This window comes from Phyllopteryx taeniolatus, chromosome 8 (assembly GCF_024500385.1).
Source record: "Phyllopteryx taeniolatus isolate TA_2022b chromosome 8, UOR_Ptae_1.2, whole genome shotgun sequence".
Taxonomy (NCBI): Eukaryota; Metazoa; Chordata; class Actinopteri; order Syngnathiformes; family Syngnathidae; genus Phyllopteryx; species Phyllopteryx taeniolatus.
The window spans coordinates 26,079,456-26,101,267 of NC_084509.1; the positions used below are offsets into that span (position 1 = coordinate 26,079,456).

Consider the following 21,812-nt stretch of genomic DNA (forward strand, 5'->3'; position numbering starts at 1 on the left):
TTTGTTTTATTTAGCAAGTTTAATTAGTAGTTTCACTCCGAATCAAAACACATTTGTCGTCACTTCATAAGAACACACATTATTGTCACAGTCAAGTGTTTAGTGATTAAAGAACAAAATGGCATCAAAGCAATTTCTGCACTAACTCGAACTAATTTGTTGTGTTTTTAAAAGGCACTGCTGTACAGGTCAGATATTCTATCTTCATTTCTGTCCGTGCACTTGTTATTGTTAACTTGCTTGAAATCAAATAACAATGTAATATTTGGATGACGGCTGATTTATGGCATCATTTTGGGATAAGTGAAATGCGTCTTAGCTCGAATGTGCACTTGCGGACGTTCAGATCAACATTTGACAGACATCAAAAGGTAAACATTGTAAAAGACTTTGCGGGTACCCTGAAAGACTCAAAAGAGGAAAGCGCAGACTTTTCCATTTTGGAATTCTCAACGGGGGTCTGTGTGCTAAGCTAACAGCTACCAAAGAGGACATATCACAGAAAAAGGACTTTTTATGGCATTTAAGCAAACACTTGGGCCTGCAAAATACCAAGTGTCATATCGGTGATGAAGTGCTGCCGCCACGAGCGAAAACGCCCTCAATGCTTTTATGAGTCTTGATGGAGGCTCGCATGCGCTTCGCTTCGCCACTCCCAAATTAACTGGCTCCGCCCTTACTCATCACGGTAACTGTAAAGCCGTTTTCACGTTGGCACACCCAGCTCATGGGAATTCGCAAAGGCACATATTGGGGGGGGGGGGAAAAATAACCCCCAAAAAAGTATTCAATAAGAATAGCCGGCAAAACCCAAGGAGAGCCAGGGTTCGAACCCAGAACCTCTTGAGCGTACGGCATATGTGTGAACCGGTTGTAAATTGTGAAAGAAAAATGCACAAAATCTCATCTTTGAGGCTTCAAGTGTTACGCAAATATCAAAAGGATCCCAAGACGTAGTCAAGCAAGCATCGCAACCACCGAATTCCGACTTTGCACCATCTTCAGAATGCTCCAAACAGCTACAACAAAGGCGTCGCTCAATCGGTGAGGAACTTCTTGGAGTCGCGCGTGCCGTTGCGGTCCGCGTGGTCGCCGCGCCAGAAGAAGTCGGAGCAGATGAGACGGTAGAAGTAGACCAGGATCATGACGTTCATGACCATCATGGAGGCCAGGAAGAGGAAGGCGTTGTCCAGCCACGAGTAGTTGCTGCCGATGTACCAGGTGAGGTACAACTGCGGTGCCAGGCGGAAGGACACGAAGGTGCAAATGTTGAGCACCTTGTTGATGCGGTAGGCGGTCGAGGAGGCGGCGCCCGCCAGCTTGAGCAGCAGCCGCAGGTGGAGCGTCACGCTGTTCACCTCCACGAACAGCGCCACCACCGCGCCGGCCACGTACAGCTGCGTGTAGAGTGCGTACATGAAGCACCAGATCACCTGACAACACAGCGGAGGACGGGCATGAGCGTCACCGGAAAGCGGCGCTTCAATCTCCGGACACATCGAAGCAGGTCAACAAGTACCAAAAAACAAAAAAAAAAAAAAACGGGGGTCAAATGAGGTTGGAGAGAAGTTGATTTGAACAATAAAATAATTCTATTTTTTATCATGAACTTATTTTTCATTCATTAACATATTACATAATGTAACTGTTAAATATATATGGAAAATTGTTTCATGTTTGTATTTTATTATTTACAATGTTGTTGCAGCTTTCATCTTCTACCATCAGGGGTCGCCGTAGACATAAATACAAATATAAATATGTCAAATAAACCTTTTGTTTGCATTTGATTGTTAAAACGGATGTAAAAAAAAAAAAGGTTGCAAAAGTGTATAGGTAAAATATTGAATTTTAATAACACTAATTCATTCAAATGATCTATTATAATTAATTGAATTATAATTAATACATTATTTCATCAATTTAATATGTTTACAATGCATTAAGTGAATAAGCTAAACTACCACATTTGATAATTAGAACATTAAAAAAAAGATTACAGGTACAGTATATGGTAAAGGTAAAATAATTGATTTTAATAACAGCCTAATTCTCATTTTTAATGATAATCGTACCATTATTCACAAATTATTTCATAAACATTTTAATCTAGTAATAAAATTATTTTTACGAGAATATTTGCTAAAAAAATAATCAAGTTTATCAGTTTGAAGATTAAATATCTTGTCTTTGTCGTGGATTTAATTAAGTATAGGTTGAACATGATTTGCAAATCATTGTATTCTGTTTTTATTTATGTTTAACACAACATCCCAACTTAATTTGGAATTGGCGTTGTAAATAAAATATATGAATACAACTATTGCGTTGAAGGTCCATCCAGGTGCGCAGCTTCTGCATGTGAGTGCATCTATTTGTGCCATGTGACTAAAAAAAAAAAATGTGTTGGTACCCCTCTTGAAATGAAATGCTCACGAAATTAACTCGAATTTGACAAAAGTTTATATTAAAACATTTGCTGAAAATAAACCAATAAAAAACAGACACTGCCTTTGAATTATTGGTTCAACGGAATCATTAAAAAAAAAAGAAACAATGGAACTGTGTCGCGACACTAACTTTTTGGGAGTTAGTTATAGTTTACGCTAGCAACTGAGCTACTCTAATTATATAAATCCATTTAAAAATGGCACTTTTGCCGAGCCTGGTCCAAATGTAAATTGTAACGCACTGTTTTCTTACAAGTGTGTGGTGGATGAGGAATTCCCAGGATTCTTTTCCGTGTCCCGTCAGGATGATGTCTGCCGCGTCTTGCACAAAATATCCTGAGAGGTGACAACGGACAAAAATAAGCGTGCATCATCAGCCGCGTGCTCTTCACATATATTTTCTTTACGTTTTACTAGGCGTATGTAGGCCGATTATGGCTCCAGTTCAAAAAAATGAAACATTTATTTTCATGTTTTTTTCCTATTCATTTTTTTAAAATATATTCTGTTTTTCCTTTTTTTTAACTGTACTGAATTAGATTTTTTTTCATCCAACTCTGCACTATTTAGTACTTTATTATTTTCGTTTGTATTAGTTTGGTTCTATTTTTAATGTTTGATTTTTCCGACTTTATATTTTATTAAAAGTAATTGTAGTCAATTTGTTTAACTGTATTCACACTTTTAAAATGTTTTTTTTTAAATTATATTTCTGTTTTACTTTAGTTGTTCATACTTTCTAAATTGTTGTTCAAATGTCCTATTTTATTTTGTCAATTTATTTATGATTTATCTCTCTGCCAAATTTGTCTGTACTATATTTTATTAAGATTCCCCCCCCCCCCCCCCCCCCCACTGTATATAGTTTACACAACAGTATATTAGCATTTGATTTATTTTAAATATTTTCCTTTATTCATTATGCAATTGCGACTCTTTTATTCTAATGTATTTAAATGTTTCTATTGAACATGTTTTTTTTTTGCACTTTATTTTGAATTGCGGACGACAGCACGTATCTCGTGATGTCGGTATCTTGCTAATCTGGTGTTCAGGTTTAAATTGTTACATTTCGCAAGCGCTTCCACCGTGAATAATAAACCCTTAATGCATTACTCCATGTTTATCAGTAAACATTTGACAAAAATGACCAAACAGACTTCCTTCTGGAGCTAATGCTACTAGCGCTAATTGTGTCCTTTTGGTTATGTGCAGCGGTTTGGAGTGACTGAGTCTTTTTGTGCCTGGGAGCGAGTGGCACGCTGCGACCAACACACACACACACACACACACACAAACAACAAGTGTGCCACTGCGTGTGTCTGCGTGTGTGTGTGTGTGTGTGTTAACCAACAACACAAGCGAGCGTTGTCAGGGGCCACACCTCCCCAGATTTGCATCTTCGCGCTTGCACACAAGACGCACCGCGGCAACAAGCTCCTGTTGAGTCTTGGGAGGAATTATCGTTAGGTCGCCGCGGTGATTTGAGTCGCCGCCACTTTGGTGACGCTTGTGAAACAGGTGAGGGGGCGGGGCCCGGGCTTTTTGTTTGGTGCCGGGAACGCCTACACGCCCGAGGATAACGACGCCTGTCTGCCATCATTTTGTTCTGACACAATAACGAATAGACGCAGATGCAACATAAACGACAGTTGGCTGAGTGGCCTTCGGTGTCCTCATCAGAATCGCTCCATGAAAATGGAGCAGAATCCGAAAACTCTTGAGGCCTTGTTAGAAGTGGCCAAACATTTGTCGCCACTTCTTCAAAATCTAAATTGCGTCATTCATTTGCCCTACCGGAATGCAATAAGCCTTTGAACGCCTCTTTCGGAACTAAGAATAAAATAATAAGAGCAACAGGTGGATCCTTCTGTGAGAAATGTGGCGGGAACACAGACAGTTCTGGGAACGCTTTGCAAAATTCCCCCGTGAAAACTGGAAGGCTGAAGTCAGATGCGGGCAATGACGATACGTTCACTGACCTGTTGAAATGCACACGAGCAGGTAGGACAGCGACGTGTGGTGAGAGTGGAGGTCGCTTATCGTCTCGGGCCAAACCAACGCGCTGTGGGGACGGAAAACACTGCTTTTAACACACAATAAATAATGAGTTTAATAAATCTTGGACATAATAATGATTAAAAAAATAATCATAATAATAATGTTGCATTTTTGGGGAAAGTCTTTTTTGTTTTAAATGTGATGCTACAAGGAACAAGTCTTAATTCTTCAAGGAAAAAAATTACATTTTTAAGAGAATTGATTTTTGTGAGCGTAAAAAAAGTTTTGCCAGTTTTGAAAGCTCAACTCTTCAAGAGAAAAAAACTCATTTTTTTGTAGAGCACAAAAAGGCCATTTTTTCAAATAATTGTTTTCATCATTGTTGGGGGGGAAAAAAAGCCCACTCAAAAGTCAGATTTTTTCAAAGAAAATCTTACATTTTTTATGAAAAAAAAAGCTTACATGTTAAAGAAAAAAGTTTTCATTATTCAAGAAAAAAAGTATATATTTTTTTAGATAAGTAGTAATAATTGTTTAAGAAAAATGTAATTGGAGGGGTCTCAATTTTCCCAAGGAAAATGTCACAATTTCTCAAAAAAAAAAAAAAACAAGTCCTAATCCTCAAGGAAATATTTCAGGGGGCAGTTTTTAATGTTTTTCTGTTCAAAAGCCAATCCAACCTTCCTGGAGAATGTGGACACTCCTCCAGTGGCGAGTCACTGAAAAGTTTTGTCTTTGGCAGCAGCAGGTTTTTCCGGTCGGACTTGTATTTCTACTGTTCTGCACTGCTTGCAAACTTGGAATGAGCTTTTTTTTTTTTTGGGACTCGTGAACTCGACTAAACATGCCCGCTTTGACACATACATCACATGACTGGACAATGGTGCCCCAGTGTCCCGGGCGACGTACACGCGCGCACGCACACACTCTATTTGAGCAGAAGTACAGATATTTTGCTGTGGTGGGAAGTAACAAAGTACAAATACTTTGTTACTTTACTTATGTAGATACTTAAGTAGATACATAAGATACTTATGTAGATTTTTCAGGTGTCTGTGCCTTGCTGAAGAATTTATTTTTTTTCCCTTCCGCACCCATGTTTTGGTTGTTTTCAGCTCCAAGAATGATGGGTGGCAAAAAGCACCAATTTCTGGGAAACAAAAACCACAAACAAATGAGGTGTATTTTTCCACTTGTTATCTTAAGCTAATTTAGCATAATTTTGTTCGTCAAATCACAGCCACGGGACTAGTGAATTGTAACCCGTTTTTTTTGTTTTGTTCTCAGTATGAACACAATGTAATAAAAGAGGAAAAATATTCTATGTGCGGAGATGTTTGTTTGTTTCCTTGTGCCGAGCTAAGCTAGCAAGTATAATTGACAGTAAAACAGCCATTTTTAACTTTTTATATTACAGAGGCTGTGCATTTTTACTTGTACTAAGTACAGTAGTAGTATTTGAACTTTAACCAGAGAAATTTCTTAAACAGTTCACTTCTAATTAAGTACAGTCTGTTTTCTAATAGTAACAGAAAAGTGCCGTGTGCCTTCTAATAGTCAAAGCAAAACATGGTCAGACTCCGACAAATGCTACATTCACGTACAGTACGATCATTTCGCCACTTCCGCTGTGACAAAGTCTTCGTAAATGTAAGAAATATTCAAGACATTTGACATTTTGGATGTTTAGGCTTCATTCTTGTTTGCGTCCATTCACAGATCACATTTGCATAAATGAATGACGTACACGTACTTCACTTTTGTCCGAAGACAGCAGCCATCAACAACAAAACATTTCAAACCAAGCTTGTCGTCATGCGCGTTAGCCGAGCATACACAGGAAGTTTGCTAGCCTGTTTTCCGGGATTTTGGTCACGTGACATTCTGCTCCCAAATTCGGAATCCCCCTTTTTTTTTCACGTCGAGCGATATTTCAAACCGATTGTTTGTGGTCACGTTTTAGCTGTTAGCTGTTCGTTAAGCCAAGCTACCTCGCGGCTAATGCATTCTGGGACATTTGGAACAAACTGGCCAGGGACAAATTGTGACGTTCATGTCAAATCCATTTCGGAACAAAAAAAAATATCCTTCGTCATTTTCATGGCTTTTATTTCTTCATAATTTTACATTTCAGACCAAAGTATTTTCCAACTGACCCGGACGCAGCATGGAGTCCAATTGTAATATTTCACTTCTTGTATTCGCGTCCAATTGTGTTGCATTTTTAGTCATCGATTAGCAGACACGTGAAGACAGTTATTTTTTGTTTTGCTTTTTTTTTTTTTTTTTTTTTTTCTCCCCCCAGCTCGAACGCTCTATTTTAAAAGAGTTTAAATCTTTTGCCACCATTCTTTTGACAAAGTAAGTTTTCAAATGTAGCGAAAAAACAGATTGTTGCTACTTTGCTGCTCTTTTTGACAAAGTAGCTAAGCGGATGTTCGTTCTCAAATGCAAATCTATCGAAGTATTTGTAAGTGTCGTCGTACCTCGAGACGGCCCAGGTCCCGGTCACGAGCGAGTGCACCATGGACACGGAGAGGTTCCTCCACTTCCACGCTCGGAAGTCGTCCCGGAGCACCGCCGCGGGCGGGGGCAGCTTCCGCACGAGCCCGTGGACCACCCTGAAGAGCGCCGAGAAGAGCACCACCGACGCTCCCGGGTGCCTCTTGAGCACCGCGACCAGGGCCTCCATCCTCGCTCGCGGGGGGGTGGGGTGGCTGGGAGCGGACTGGAGCCCGACTTTCTGTCGTCTTTTCTTTTCCACGCCAAATTCATAAAAAGATGAAGAAGAAGATGCGGGCGGGCGGGGGGGGGGGGGGCACTCGCCTGTTGCGCCCCGCGTCGTCGCTCTCCGCTCGGCTCCCGAGTGAAGGAGGGTGTGGGCTGGGGGGCCGATGGAGCGTCTCGTCTTGCGTGCACACAAACGCAAAGAGGGAGGCGCGAGACACGACGGACGACGTTCGAAACGCGCACACGGACTGCCAAGTGGATCAAAGGCACGCGAAAATCACTTTGAAGGTTTCACTTCACAGGACTTGCTTTGCCGCTCTGCGTTAGAATGACAACAACTTGTCAAACTGTTGTCGCACAAAGTAACACGGAAAGACCGCGCCTGGCTCTCCGCGTGAACAACAAAGACAGTAGCGTAGTAGGCCTAAGGGCCCGACCGAAGCGTGGCTTCGTGAGTCGCCCGACGGTCGGACGCCGCATGGCGATTTGAAACAGGTCGCAGCCGATCGAAATGCACATTTCGCTCACCCTAAAAACACATCGCAGGTTTTTATGCGAGCGAGGGAATGGACATACAAATACATTTCAAGTATCAAATGCTGTCTTTTACATCAATACTTAACTATATGTAGTTCAACGCAATTGAACTGTACGCAGACAGTGATTCTTTTGCATGCCACTAGAGGGAGCTCGCATATGACACGTGCGACCACACTTTGAGAATCACTGCTGAACAAAACAACCCACGCAGGCACGGGGGGAGAACACGCAAACTCACCACAGGCGGGGTCGGGGATTGAACCCCGGACCTCAGAACTGTGAGGCAGTAATACGCAGTAATAACATAATTAAACAGAATTGTAAAGAATTAAACTGTTTTTTTTGTTTTGTTTTTTTTTGCATCGTGATAATTCAATGGGCATTTTGCTGTTCCTTCTGGCGTGTGTGATTTGGCCACCAGGGTGCAGCATACTACATGCAGACAGAATACGCACTGTTGCATTGAGTATGAAACGGTAGCAGATTGTCGCAACTAAACTGCAAACATATGAATTGTGTTTTTCACAGAGGATGAAGAATATATGACTGGGACTATTGCTGTCTGCTCCGTCTGCATGAGTTGTTTAAAAGTTTTACGACCGCTTTAAAATGCTCGGTTCGATGCTAGGCTTGTTAGCACATCTCCAGTGTTTCCCATTGCGTGTTCACATTAAGCTAGCTGACTTTAAGGCAAAGTGATGTGACTTGGTTAATAATTACACAACGTGTAAGTCTTTGTCTTATGTTAAAGCTAAATTTCACGTACCATTTTGTTTGTACATAATATTTAAAAACCACTAGCGTCGGTATATTGTTATTTATTAAAGGTCATCGACGTGTTCATCGGTTTTAAAATATATTTCAGTTTTCCTTTACAAACTAACCTCCAATTTTCAAATGCAAATCTACTGTGCCTCATTTTTTTTAAAATGCACTTTAAAATGCAAATTAACTGTGCTGATATCCCCAAATAATCACATTTTATATTTTGCTTCACGAGACAGTATGAGATCTTTTTGATGGCGTAAACAAAATAATCCACCAGATGTCAGCAAAAGCGCACGTTGAGAAAAGATGGTTGCTCGAAAAGTGTGCAGTTCTCCACAAAACCGCTAGGTGGCACATGAAAACTGCAGAAAGGGCTTTTTGCTGGAACATTCTCACTCACTCAGTGAGAGTCAGCCCGGGTTAGGGTTTTTAAAGATATGCTTAGAGGTTCAAATTAGGGTTTCAAATCGGGGTTAGGGTTTCAAATTGGGGGTTCTAAACAAGGATTACGGTTTCAAATTGGGGTTTTAAAGACAGTGTTAGGGGTTTAAGCCTGGTTCAGGTCTCAAACTCAGGGTTGGGGTTTCAAATGAGGGTCTCGAGTCTAGGATAGGGTTTCAAATTAGGCTTTAAAGTTTGAGTTAGGTTTTCAAATTAGGATTTCGAGCCTGGGTTAGAGTTTGAAATGAATGATTAAAGACAGGATTAGGGTTTCATGTTGAGATTTCAAACTTGGTCAAAGGCTCGGGGTTCCATACCAGGGGTTATGGTTTCAAACAAGGCCCAGGGTTTCGCATTAGGGTCTCAAGCCTGCGGGACTATATGTTGCCTAACGCGAGAGGTGAAAAGTTGACACTGAGCATTTGTTATGATCGCAAGCAACACCAAATAACCTTCAAACGTCCCGTGTGAGTTTCCCCGATACCGACTCTCGCATCGTCTCGCGCTCAAATATGTCGCCGGGCCGGTCCGGGAGGCGGCGGCGGCCATGTCGCAAACTTCCTCGAGGTGCTTTTTTCTCGAGATGTTATATTCCTGAGAAAGAGGCGAGCCGGGCTTTCTCAAGCCGCCCCCGCTCGGCTATCTTCGGAAGCAAGAAGCTATAGCTGCGCTAAGCCGTCGTGGCGCACTTTTCGATGGAGCGTAATAAGTCGTGTTCCTGCACAGACGTTTCTTTGTCACGGCACAAAGCGTTGATTGTCCAGCACACTGTCTCCATTTCACATCACTTTCCTCCAGACGGCACCCAAGTAGGTGGCGGCCGTTTTGGGTTGCGTCCATCTCCATAACATGAAGCTTTATCAAAACGATGTCACATAGAATTCCATTTCCTCCAGACAGCACTGGAAGTAGAAGTCAGCCTTTTTGTCGCACCCATCCTTAGCGAGCGCTGTTTTTCAGTTAGCAAAATTGAAGTGATTTATGAATTACGCTGTGAAGGCGATCATTTTTGCAATTTTGGGCGGGTTTTGGGGGCGTCCCGTCTGGCGGGCCATAAAATACATATTTTCACTTTCATTATTTTTTTTCTTGAACAAACCCTTTTTCTTGGAAAAATACAATTTTAATCTCTTATTATTTCTATTTTCTCCCCAAAAAGTTTTTTTTTTTTTGTTCCATAAAGTTGGACTTAAAACTTTTTTCCATCAAAAATACAGATGTATTCCACAAAAATATGATGTAATTCTTGTAAGATTTTCCCTAAAAATAAGTAAGCTTAAGCATAACATTTCTTTAAAAAAATCACTTTTTCCCCCCCAACATATTTTTATTGCAACAAAGCATGACATAATAACACTGAATTACAATTCACTTTTTTTTTTAAAACAATGTGAATATGCAAATACAATAGTGTGTCAACATAAGCGCGGAAAAGGGAAATACAATTGTCTGTAGTATAACTATGTGAAATAAAAACAAACTACACACAATAAACAAGCCCCAAGAGGAATGAGCTTGTTTGCGCTTCGACTATTTTGATCCTCGACGCTTCCCGTGGCCACGGCTCAGGTTGCCAAGGGAGACGGCGGAAGTGTTTGATCGCCGCCTCCGCCGAGATGGAGAAATATGAGAAAATCAAAGTTGTGGGAAGAGGAGCATTCGGGTGAACCGAACGGCGTTTAAAGCAACTATTCACTCTTGTCTTAGTCCTCACACTCTTTATTTGGGTATTCACAGAACGAGAGTTAGACGTGTAAAAATCCACGCAGTTGAGTCGATAAGGCTCGCCTGCTAACTGCTAGCTTGTTTTGACGACATATGGACGAGAAACACTTCTTAATATCATGTACACGTCTTCTACATCGTTGAAACCGTTTTTTTTAAAATGGTGTTTGCCAACTTATTTTCACTCGTATTTTCACTAAGACTACAACTAGGCATCGAAACAAACGACACACTCACTGGAAGCAAAGCTAATCTCATCAGTGAACTTCTTTTTGTGATGTACTTCATATGTTATTGGAACATTAGAATATGGATGGAGGGATGGATGTTTCACATTATTTCATGTCATACACAGGGTTGACACCGGTCGGTTTACACAAAAAGAAATAATTTGGGAAAACGTTTTAAAAGTAGATATTTTTCCTGACATCCATCCCTTGCTGGCTGACTTCCTTTTTTCCCTTCAGAACAGCTTGTTATTCTTGCATCTTTCCACGCTTTTCTGCCTTCCTTTCGGGCCTTCCTGCCAAATTCCCTTCTGGACTTTTGACGACCGTCGCTTCAAAAGCCTGTTAATCGACACCCGAACTGTCCGTCAGGATCGTCCACCTGTGTCGCCGGCGCAGCGACGGCGGCTTGGTGATCCTGAAGGAGATCCCAGTGGAGCAGATGTCCCGGGACGAGCGCCTGGCCGCTCAGAACGAGTGTCAGGTGCTGAAGCTGCTCAACCACCCCAATATCATCGAGTACTACGAGAACTTTCTGGAGGACAAGGCGCTCATGATCGCCATGGAGTACGCGCCGGGTAAGCTAACGATAAGTACGGCCGACACGGCATTCGGTAGACGTCCGTCGTGAGCGGACAGTCCCAAAAAGTCACAGGAGGGCTGCCGTTTTGGGTCGCAGCCGCCATTTTGGGGTTCGATGACTCTTGGCCGCGCCTACGAAATCGTCTTCAATTCCGCCCCTGAAGCCAGTTTGACTCGGGCGCGGGCGGAACTCGCCACCGAAGTCTTCTCGGCTTGACATGACTCTTAATAGCTCTAAATAGGATTTTTTATGTTGACATGCAGGCGGCACCCTGGCTGACTACATCCAGAAGCGCTGCAACTCTCTGCTGGATGAGGACACCATCCTTCACTTCTTTGTGCAGATCCTGCTGGCCCTGTACCACGTGCACAACAAGCTCATCCTGCACAGGGACCTCAAGACGCAGAATATTCTGCTGGACAAGCACCAGATGATCGTCAAGATCGGTGACTTCGGCATCTCCAAAATCCTCGTCAGCAAAAGCAAAGCGTACACAGTGAGTTCTGTTGAGGAGCAAAGTTGTGTATTGTTGAGAAAAAAAAGTCCTAATTTTGTTGACCATTTTTGGGAAACAAGTTATAATGTTAAAAGCATTAAACAAAAATATATTACATTGATATTATTGAGAGAATAAAGTTGTATTTTTATATTGATTATTCTTTCTTCTATTCACATTTTTTTGGGGGAGAATAAAATTGTGTATTGTCATCATTTGTGTCAATGACATTTTTTGGGAAGAGAAGTGTTAGGAATAATTATTTTTCCAAAACGTTTTTTTTTTCAAGAAAATTATGTTTTTTTTAATCTTATTTTTCTTAAAACGGACTTAGTTTTTTTTTTTGTGTGAAAGTAGTTGTAATATTACGAGAATAAAGTTAACATTTCCTGTGAAAATAAGTTGTATAGTTTTGAAAAATGACTTTTCATCCCGTCAATGCAAGCTCTTCCTCCAAAATTCAGACTTTATTCTTGGGGGGGGGAAAAAAAAACAAATCTAAAAAAAAATTGTCTTTATTCTCGTACTATTGCAACTGTTTTCATTAAAGAATTAAATTTCATCTCAAGAAAAAAGTATTCTATATTTTTTTTATTATCACTTTTTATCTTGGAAAAAACTGAGACTTTATTCTTGTAAGATGACTTGAAAAAATCTAAGATGAAAACGTTTTTCTTGAAGGAAATACAACTTCTGCGAATATTATTCTTGTGATAGTCTTCCAATGATCGTCGCTTCCTTTCAGTGTGGCACGAATATGCCGCGGTCCAATTCCGTGCCGTATGCCGACGCCATACATTTCCTCACGAAGTCATCGGAGTGTTTCTCCCTCGGCAGGTGGTCGGGACACCGTGTTACATCTCTCCAGAGCTGTGCGAGGGAAAGCCGTACAACCAGAAGAGTGACATCTGGGCTCTGGGCTGCGTGCTGTACGAGCTGGCGAGCCTGAAGAGAGCCTTTGAAGCCGCCGTAAGAAAGCGTCCGCGAGCTTGAATGGCGCTCAGGAGAGCGACGGCGAGACAAATCTGGAGATGTTGTCGTTTCAGAATCTCCCCGCCCTGGTGCTGAAGATCATGAGCGGCACCTTCGCCCCCATCTCGGACCGCTACAGCCCCGAGCTGCGTCAGCTCATCCTCAACATGCTCAACCTGGATCCCTCCAAGCGGCCTCAACTCAACGAAATCACGGCGCTCCCGATCTGCATACGTCCGCTGCTCAATCTCTGCACGGACATCGGCAACGTCAAGATGCGCAGGTGACCCGCTTTTGGGGAGCCAGTTCACCGGGAAACATGAAATGTGCTGTACGTGTCTGTAATGAGCGGACCCACAAAAAAGCTTCAAGAAGCCATGCCTGACAAGACACAAGGAAGTCCGCCATTTTGATTTGAGCTCCGCTTGACAACCAAACGGTTTTATCCGAGAAATTCTGCAAGACTGCGCAAATCTTCCTTATTTTATATACATTGACTTGTTACTCCGTTTTTAATAAAGATGTACATGTCTTCAATACTGTACGATATTTATATTAACGTTAAAAGTTCTACAACGCCATGAAAAACAATGGCTATAAACGGCAAATTTCCACGACAGATAAGTTGATTCATTCCGCAAAAAAATACCCGGGGGGGAACACAGTCATTCAAAAAAACAAAAATCTACTCCGAATCCCACTGCCAGTTAAAATGTCTTCTGTCCAGGATCGAGAAACCGCTGTCCACCGTGCAGACCGGTCCGCAAGGCAGAACTGGAGGGAGAGTGCCAACCGGCAGGTCCAGAGGTAGCAAACAACAAAGGAAAAATCTGCAAAGACACGAATGTGCAAGGGTTCCCTGTACAAAACACTTCAAGTCCTTCATTTAAACAGACGGCTGCGGCGCAGGCAAGCTGCACTCCCTCCCGCTGTCGGCGGTGTACACGTGGGGCAGCGGCATCTCCGCCCCGCTGCGTCTGCCCATGCTCAACACCGAGGTGCTCCAGGTGTCGCTGGGGCGCACGCAGAAGATGGGCGTGACCAAGTCGGGCCGCCTCATCGCCTGGGAGGTACGAACGGCGCGCGTTACAGTCGGTAACTCCCCCCCCTCGCGCACCTGGCGACCCGACCCGACCGCTGCGCACCTACCGACTCGCCCTCGGTGTTCTTGTCGGGAAACATTTAGTAAGTTGTCGTTTGTGATGTCGGCAGGCGCCTTCGGTGGCGTCCGCCGAGGTCAGTCTGCCCGGCGCGGTGGAGCAGACGCAGCCGCAGTTCATCTCGCGCTTCCTGGAGGGTCAGTCCGGGGTCACCATCAAGTCCGTTTCCTGCGGCGACCTCTTCACCACCTGCATGACAGGTGAAGAGTCGAGAATTGACTAGAAATAGGCTAATGGCAAGGCAGGGCCAATTTTGTTATATGACGCATGTCATACACGTGATGACGAGCAAATAGTTTCAGTCCAGCGTTGTGTAATGACGTCTTTTGCAGACAGAGGCATCATCATGACCTTTGGAAGTGGAAGCAACGGTTGCCTTGGTCACGGGAACTTCAACGACGTCACACAGGTACTGGACGCCCACGCAGACCACGTGTACGTCTGTATGTATCTCGCATCATTCGTTATATTTCGTTCAGGTTTTTTTTCGGCAGCAAATGCTCACGAGTGACTTCCTGTTTACATATTTTTTTTTTTAACAATATGGAGCCATATAGCCACATGTATGTAGGCTAGATGTTCGATGCTCTAATGCCAAAATTGAGTTTGATCCGGATGTGATCCAGATTACATCCGACATGGAAAAATCCCATTTCACACATTTCTCATCAGTTCAGATTGGAACTTTTCTTGATTATGCATCTTTGTTTTTGTTTTTTTAACAGAATTTGAATTTGATAACAGCACCAGCACCTCTATTACCGTTGACGTGTTGAACCAGTTTGACTCTGGGGGGGGAAAAAAAAAAAGCGTATTTGCCAAATGAACCTGTCTGCTCCGTTCCTCCACTCAGCCCAAGATCGTGGAGGCGCTCCTCGGCTACGAGCTGGTGCAGGTGTCGTGCGGCGCGTCCCACGTTCTCGCCATGACCAACGAACGAGAAGTATTCGCCTGGGGAAGAGGAGACAACGGTAATCCTTTCAGGCGGACGTACTTGTGAGAACCGCTCACGGGTCGATGACGCCGTCTCTTGCGGCCGCCAGGTCGCCTCGGCCTGGGCGCCCAGGACACCCACAACTGTCCCCAGCAGGTGTGTTTGCCCACCCACTTTGAACCCCAGAAGGTTCTGTGCGGCGTGGACTGCTCCATGATCATCAGCGCTGGGAACAGAATTGCGGCATGTGGGAGCAACAGGTGATTCATTGCAGGGCCGAGAAGTAACCAAGTACAAATACTTCTTACTCAAATGGATTTTTCAGACCGGCAGGATTTATTTTCCCCTGATGCCTTTTTACTTTCGCCCCCCGCACATATCTGTACTTTTTCAACGTCTCCGGATGACGGTATGATGTCAAAAAGACGTAAATAGCTAACTCCATTTATATTTACTGTACTTGTAACAACATATGAGTACTTTTGGCCACCTCTTGTTTAATTATGTGTGTTAGCGGGCACAAATATGTCCTTACGTGAGCAAAGCGCATTTTGGCCTTAGGTTCAACAAGCTCGGTCTGGATAAAATCACGTCCGGCGAGGAGCCGAGCCCCTCCAATCAGGTGGAGGAAGTGCCCTCCTTCGCGCCCGTCCAGTCGGCGCCGCTCAACAAGGAGAAGATTGTCTGCATTGACATCGGCACGGCCCACTCGGTCGCCGTGACAGGTGAAACCCGCGCCATCGTTTGCCCTCCGTTGACACAACTCAAACTCAAATTGACATTTTGAGTTTGAAACTGGAGAGAATGTTCTTCTTTTCTTCATAAGATGAAACCTGTAAATTCATTATTTGTTTTAATTGACCCTTTTAAAAATCTAGGAAAATACTACTTTTTAGTGTCTATATGATTGATCTGTTTAGAATTTAGAGTTTAGTTTAAAATTCTATAAATGACAACTTATTTTTGTTGTTATTTTCTATTTTTAATTGGTTGAGCTCAGTGGCAAATGTTTCACTTGAAGTACCACCTCAAATAATACTTGGCTCTTCACGCACCACCATCTTGACCAACATTAAAATACACGAGCGGAGAACTTTGATTCCTTAAAAGTAAATTCAATATTTTTTTGTAAGCTAACGTAACATGATGCACAGTTTGCAAATTAAAGAAGAGAAAATGAAAAACTGTACCAAAACCACAATACAGTTCAAATGTATTGCACATATGACATCATTTATTGGCAATTATTTTTTGGGGCACTCCCAAGCTACGTCACACGGCGCCCTGAGGGTTCAGGGGACACCGGCTTTGAGAAGAAAGTTTGAAGTGGCGAGGACGGTCACCCTCGGTTCTGCCCCTCCACAGAGAGCGGCCAGTGTATCACCTTTGGCAGCAACCAACACGGGCAGATGGGCTGCAGTTCCCGGCGGGGCAGCCGCGCTCCTTACCCGGTGCCCGGCCTGCGTGGCATCACCATGGCGGCCTGCGGAGACGCTTTCACCCTGGCCATCAGGTCTGGTGAGTACCGCTACTAATACTTCAATTGAGACTTTTGGTGACTTCCTGGTGAGAAGGTCTCCGGTCTCCGTTTTACAAATGGCGAAATGTCACATTGTGCCAGTGATTGGCTCCCCCCCCCCCCCCCCCCCCCCCGGTGTGAAAGTCAGTCGCGGCCCACCTGCCTGCCTCCAGCTTCTGCCCATCAAGGGTCGCCTTTGTTGGACGACGGAGCCATTGTGTCGCCACTGCAGGAGAGATGGAGCCACATTTGTGTGTGCGCGAGCGCGCGTGCGTGTGTACATGGCTGTTTCTGGGAACATGCATCGGATCACACACACCATTTGGGAATCAAATGAATGACTGGGACCCTCACGGTAGTTGCCTGCAAAAAAACTAAGCCAGTGATCGAAATCAAGGCTTGAGTGTGTGTGTGTGTGTGTGTGCTCATTTTCTTACTTGCCTTCTGCGCGTGTGCGTTTTCTGCGCCAACCTCTTTTCCTCTCGTCTTCCCTGCCGTCAGATGGCGAGGTGTACACGTGGGGAAAGGGCGCCCGAGGACGCCTGGGAAGGAAAGAGGAGGACTCTGGGATACCGAAGCCGGTACAGCTGGACGAGAGCCACCCGTTCACCGTGACGTCGGTGGCTTGTTGTCACGGCAACAGCCTGCTGGCAGTCAAACGTAATATTTTGCCCATTTGCCTTTTTTTTTTTTTTTTTTTTGGTAAGGAAAAACCCGGAAAAAAATGAGCGCAGTTTATCATCTCATTTATAATTTAAAACAGCTCCTCCAGGATTCGGCGGGCTTTTTTGTGATTGTCGCGGCCTGACTTGGTGGCAACGTTTTCCCTCGTTGCGTCACCCCCCCCCCCCCCTCGATTTTTTTTTTTTTCAATTTAATTCAGTCCCCGAATCCAGTTTCACTTAGCAACATAAAAAGTCTCAAAAAGCCATGCCGCAAAAGACCTGACAGGAAGTCAGCCATTTTGGTTTGAAGCGGCCGTTTTCGGCACATTTCGGCCATTTTCAGGGATCCTTCTCAGACAAACTTGATTTCTTGACAGTTCAGCCTCCAATGCCAGTCTCACATTTCTTTTAGTTTCCGTCATCGTGTGTGGCCGGAGCATAGCAAGGAACTGTCGTGATTTGCCAGAAAGCACCAATTATTTATTCCGAAAATGTGGTGCGGGTAAAGCGCGGGGCGGCGCAGCTTAATTACTCGCCACAAATACCGTAACTCCACGGATCCATTCACGTCGCACACCAGCCAGAAACTGAAAAGCCGCGAAGGTGGGATTACCTTTTTTCCTAGAGTCGCAGATTTCGAGAAGATTAAAGTGCATCACCGTTTAATAAGTAATAGATGTTGTTTATAATCCTCGCCGCTGCTGTTTCAAAACGCATTGACAGTAAAACACAGCACAAAAAACGCAATCAATCCATTTCGACTGTCTTGGCTCTTATTATTGGCGTATTGATTGATTGATCATTTGTCACAAGTGTTGTTCCTCATGTTTCATTCCTCCGGTTCCCTGCTTGTTTCTAGCTTCGCTCGATGAAGCTGTCCCGAGATGACTGCGTCCAGAAGCCCAGCCGGTCCCACTCGGAACATTCCCTGTCACTCGTGCGTCCTCTCCGTTTACACCACCGACGAATAATATGAGGACACCTCCAGGGAATGAGCGGGAGAACATGATGGACAGCTTCCACTCTTCGGGGAAGACTCGGGACGACAAGATGTAGGCGTGTGTCTGGAGGGATTTTGGTTTTATGCGCTGGGAACGGAAAAGGGAAATTCCCGACACTGTTCCCACAAAGCATACACTTGTTCAAAATGTTTTTTTTTTTTTTGTGGAGAATCGAGATTGAGGTACCACAAAGGGGTCTCTTATTGGGGTAAATGTGGTGACTCACATTTATATATGTCAAACCGAGCAAAAGAAAACAAAACAAAAAAAAAAAAAACCCCCGACAACACGCAAATGCGTCATGTTTTCAAACATAGCGACACGTAATTACATGTGAAATGTTGCTTTCGGAACACATTGTTGTACAGAACCAAGAGGGGAACAAGAAAATTGCATGCATAAGAATGACCAAGTCAAACTTAAATGAAATACAATAGTCAAATTTCACAAAGATTACAAAATGTAATTTCACTGCCTGTCAAAACAGTTTTTGTTCTCAAGTTTGTTTCAAGATAAAAAGTGTTTTTTTTTTTTTTTTTAAAGGTAAAAAGATAAAAACCTTTAAAAAGCATTTGAGTGGAAATGTAATGAAAAAAAAATATAGTCAGAAGGTCCATGGCATAGACAAGCATAATTATAACAGGCTTATCAGTTATTCCTGATAACTGCCACCTTGATCAATAGAAATAAAGACAATGACTAGAAATAATCCAGTCCCCCAAAACATTTTTGCACATACAATCATATGAGTGGGGACATTTTATTTGAATGTAATTAATGCAATACACGGGTCTCACCGGTTATTTATGGTCGCCACCGCCTTGCACGATACAAATAACCACAAGGACTACAAATAATCCACCGTCATCAGAAAAGTTAAGAGTGTGAAGGAAAAAACGGAAAGATGCAAGGGCCACTTTGATATTCTTCACCTTTTATTTATTTAACACACTAAAATGCAATCAGAAATCCACATTCGGAACCAAAAATGATCAATCTGTGCCAAGCTGACCCGATGATTCCAAGGCGCCCCTGACCAAAATGATGCGTGATCGTTGAAAAACAATTCAGTGAGAGATTGGAACAAATATCTCCTCGTCTGCCTTGCCACCGAGTGTACAAAGTTAAGTTCTGCGGGCCTCTAAAAATGGACGGCGAGGCCGCAAATGGCCCCGGAGTCATAGTTTGGACACCCCTGGCCTCGCATGACAGAAGCCATCAGGGCGCCGTCCCGCGGTGACGCCATTGTCCCGCCATTGTTCCGTGCCATGTGCGTGACGAGCCACCAAAAGGCCCGTACGAGTGTAAACCGGTTCCGGGCCCGCGCCCCCCCCCCCCCCCCCCCCCCCCCGACCCGCAACGCCACTTAAGCCTTCCCATCAATGAAGATGTTTACAATGCGCAGCAGAAAGAACAGTGAAGTGTTTAAGCTTGTCGTCAGTCGAATGACCCGCGCTGATGCGTGCTGATCCCCGGACACGCTGCTCACATTGTGCTTTATCGGATTTGTCGGGCCAAGCTGGAGGCCGGAAGTACTCGCGCTCGGTGCTGAAGCATAAGCGCAGATACTTTTGTCAATGTAGAACTCTGAAATAAACTCCTTTCAAGTACAATTGTACTTAAGTGCGAAAGTAAAAAGTAACGCGTGAATTATTCACATGTACTTAATAATTGGTAATGTCAACAAAGCCTTCCATGTCACTTGACAAGGCAGAGAGAGCCATTGAGAAAACAGAGGAAATGTCGCGAATGATGAGTTTAGCCTTTTTCTTGAGGGTGTCAAGTTTCAGTCAAAAAGATGTTACGTGAGGTGAATTGCTTAAAGGACGATGATGATGTGAGATAAATTCAAGGATGATATTACGTGAGGTAAATTGCTGCAAGGATGATGTTTCGTGACGTAAAATGCTTAAAAGATGATGTTACGTGCGGTAAATTGCTTAAAAGATCTTACGTGAGGTCAATTGCTTAAAAGGTGTCGCGAGGTAAATTGCTTAAAGGACGATGTTGTGTGAGATAAATTCAAGGATGATATTACGTGAGGTAAATTGCTTAAAAGATGTTATGTGAGGTAAATTGCCTGAAAGATGTCGCGAGGTAAATTGCATAAAAGATGTTCCGTGAGGTAAATTGCTAAAAGGATGATGTTTCCTGAGGTAAATTGCTTAAAAGATGATGTTACGAGAGGTAAATTGCTTAAAAGATGTTCCGTGAGGTAAATTGCTTAAAAGATGTTCCGTGAGGTAAATTGCTAAAAGGATGATGTTTCGTGAGATAAATTGCTTAAATGACATGTGAGGTAAATTGCTAAAAGGATGATATTTTGTGAGGTAAATTGCTTAAAAGATGTTATGTGAGGTAAATTGCCTGAAAGATGTCGCGAGGTAAATTGCATAAAAGATGTTCCGTGAGGTAAATTGCCTGAAAGATGTCGTGAGGTAAATTGCTAAAAGGATGATGTTTCGTGAGATAAATTGCTTAAATGACATGTGAGGTAAATTGCTGAAAAGATGTCACTTGGGGTAAATTGCTGAAAAGATGATGTTCCGTGAGGTAAATTGCTTTACATTTCAACAGGTAAGTATATTCCAAAATGGATGTGTGGGAAATTCAGACATGGTTAACAAGATCTTTAAGGGACTGGCTAACGGACCTTTCTTTTGCTCGGATCGATGGCACAGACGTGCTGCTCCGTTAACTTAGAAATTGACAACAGCAAGTTACTCAAAGAAAGACAAGCCAACCAAATTTAGATATATTTATTTCCACAAGTCTGTTACTTCCGAAGTGGCTATCTCTATCTCGCGATCGTCTCCGTAGATCTATTTACAACATCCATTCCATCCATCCTCCTCACCCTTTGATTCTGTTGGATTCATTTTGACTTGATTTGTTTTTTTTTAAGGAAATGGGGGGGAACACTTATTAGAAAGTATTTGTATTTGGTTACTTCCTAACAGTAGCACAGGATGACGTGCTGTCTTGGTTACAAAACATGTTTCTCATACTTCTTTACTGCAGTAAAAAAAGTCAATCTTCTCCATTTTCTATACTGCTTGGATAAATCAATGATCCATCTAATGCGTAATCCAGTTTTCATGATCACTACGTTGACTAAAATAACCTGCCACGATTGTGTGCCGTACTTGTGTGCCTTAAAAGTGTTTTAATGGAGCATTTTAGCACCTTTTAAAAAATGTTTTTTTTTTTTTTTTTAAATCTTGTGCATGCTTCTCTATTACCATTGTTCCCCCGGTGATGATGTAATGATGATGTAATGTACTAGCAATACAGCAGGTGAAAACTGGTCTGCGAGCGTGTATGTATATGTGTGTGGCACTCATAGCGAATAATACTGCGGCCATAAATTCACGTGTGGACGTTTTTACCGTTTAATGTGCAAAAGTGAAGACATTGTCACTCATTTTTCCGCTCCCTTCTTTTTCAGTTCCACCTCTAGATGGCGCTGCGAGGCCTCTTACTTCACGAGGATGCGTGAGTCTTGTTCCGTTCTCTTGTTCGTATTTTATGTCATAAATGCAATTAAATGGGCGTCCTGCGCGCGCGCCTAATTGGCTCGCGCGAATCGGGAGCCTTTCG

General features: G+C 43.2%; 2 protein-coding genes and 1 long non-coding RNA gene across 6 annotated transcripts; 1 reads left to right on the plus strand and 2 right to left on the minus strand.

Moving 5' to 3' along the window:
* On the minus strand, nt 1-7,503 carry tlcd1 (TLC domain containing 1). Its single transcript, XM_061781711.1, has 4 exons — nt 6,938-7,503; nt 4,433-4,515; nt 2,704-2,786; nt 1-1,433 (listed from the first exon to the last, which is right to left on the minus strand). The coding sequence occupies exons 1-4, from the start codon at nt 7,141-7,143 to the stop codon at nt 1,038-1,040; spliced, it is 768 nt and encodes a 255-aa protein (XP_061637695.1). The 5' UTR covers nt 7,144-7,503; the 3' UTR covers nt 1-1,037.
* Nucleotides 7,504-10,460: 2,957 nt separating this feature from the next.
* Nucleotides 10,461-21,519, plus strand: nek8 (NIMA-related kinase 8). 4 transcript variants are annotated; one of them, XR_009789666.1, is made up of 16 exons: nt 10,461-10,593; nt 11,255-11,460; nt 11,729-11,961; nt 12,799-12,930; nt 13,008-13,216; nt 13,661-13,740; nt 13,828-14,003; nt 14,146-14,293; nt 14,426-14,502; nt 14,947-15,064; nt 15,137-15,287; nt 15,589-15,752; nt 16,393-16,545; nt 17,048-17,206; nt 18,071-20,542; nt 20,707-21,519. XR_009789666.1 is itself a non-coding variant. In XM_061781511.1 (15 exons), the coding sequence occupies exons 1-15, from the start codon at nt 10,547-10,549 to the stop codon at nt 18,097-18,099; spliced, it is 2,082 nt and encodes a 693-aa protein (XP_061637495.1). In that variant the 5' UTR covers nt 10,461-10,546; the 3' UTR covers nt 18,100-21,519. The 4 variants fall into 4 exon arrangements, 2 of the variants coding, with proteins under 2 accessions (XP_061637495.1, XP_061637497.1); XR_009789667.1 differs by having other exon boundaries at nt 18,071-20,368; nt 20,400-21,519; XM_061781511.1 differs by having other exon boundaries at nt 18,071-21,519.
* Nucleotides 13,867-17,125, minus strand: LOC133482013 (uncharacterized). Its single transcript, XR_009789668.1, has 4 exons — nt 16,984-17,125; nt 14,922-15,044; nt 14,083-14,282; nt 13,867-13,996 (listed from the first exon to the last, which is right to left on the minus strand). It is a non-coding gene; the product is annotated as an uncharacterized LOC133482013 (long non-coding RNA).
* Nucleotides 21,520-21,812: the final 293 nt, after the last annotated feature.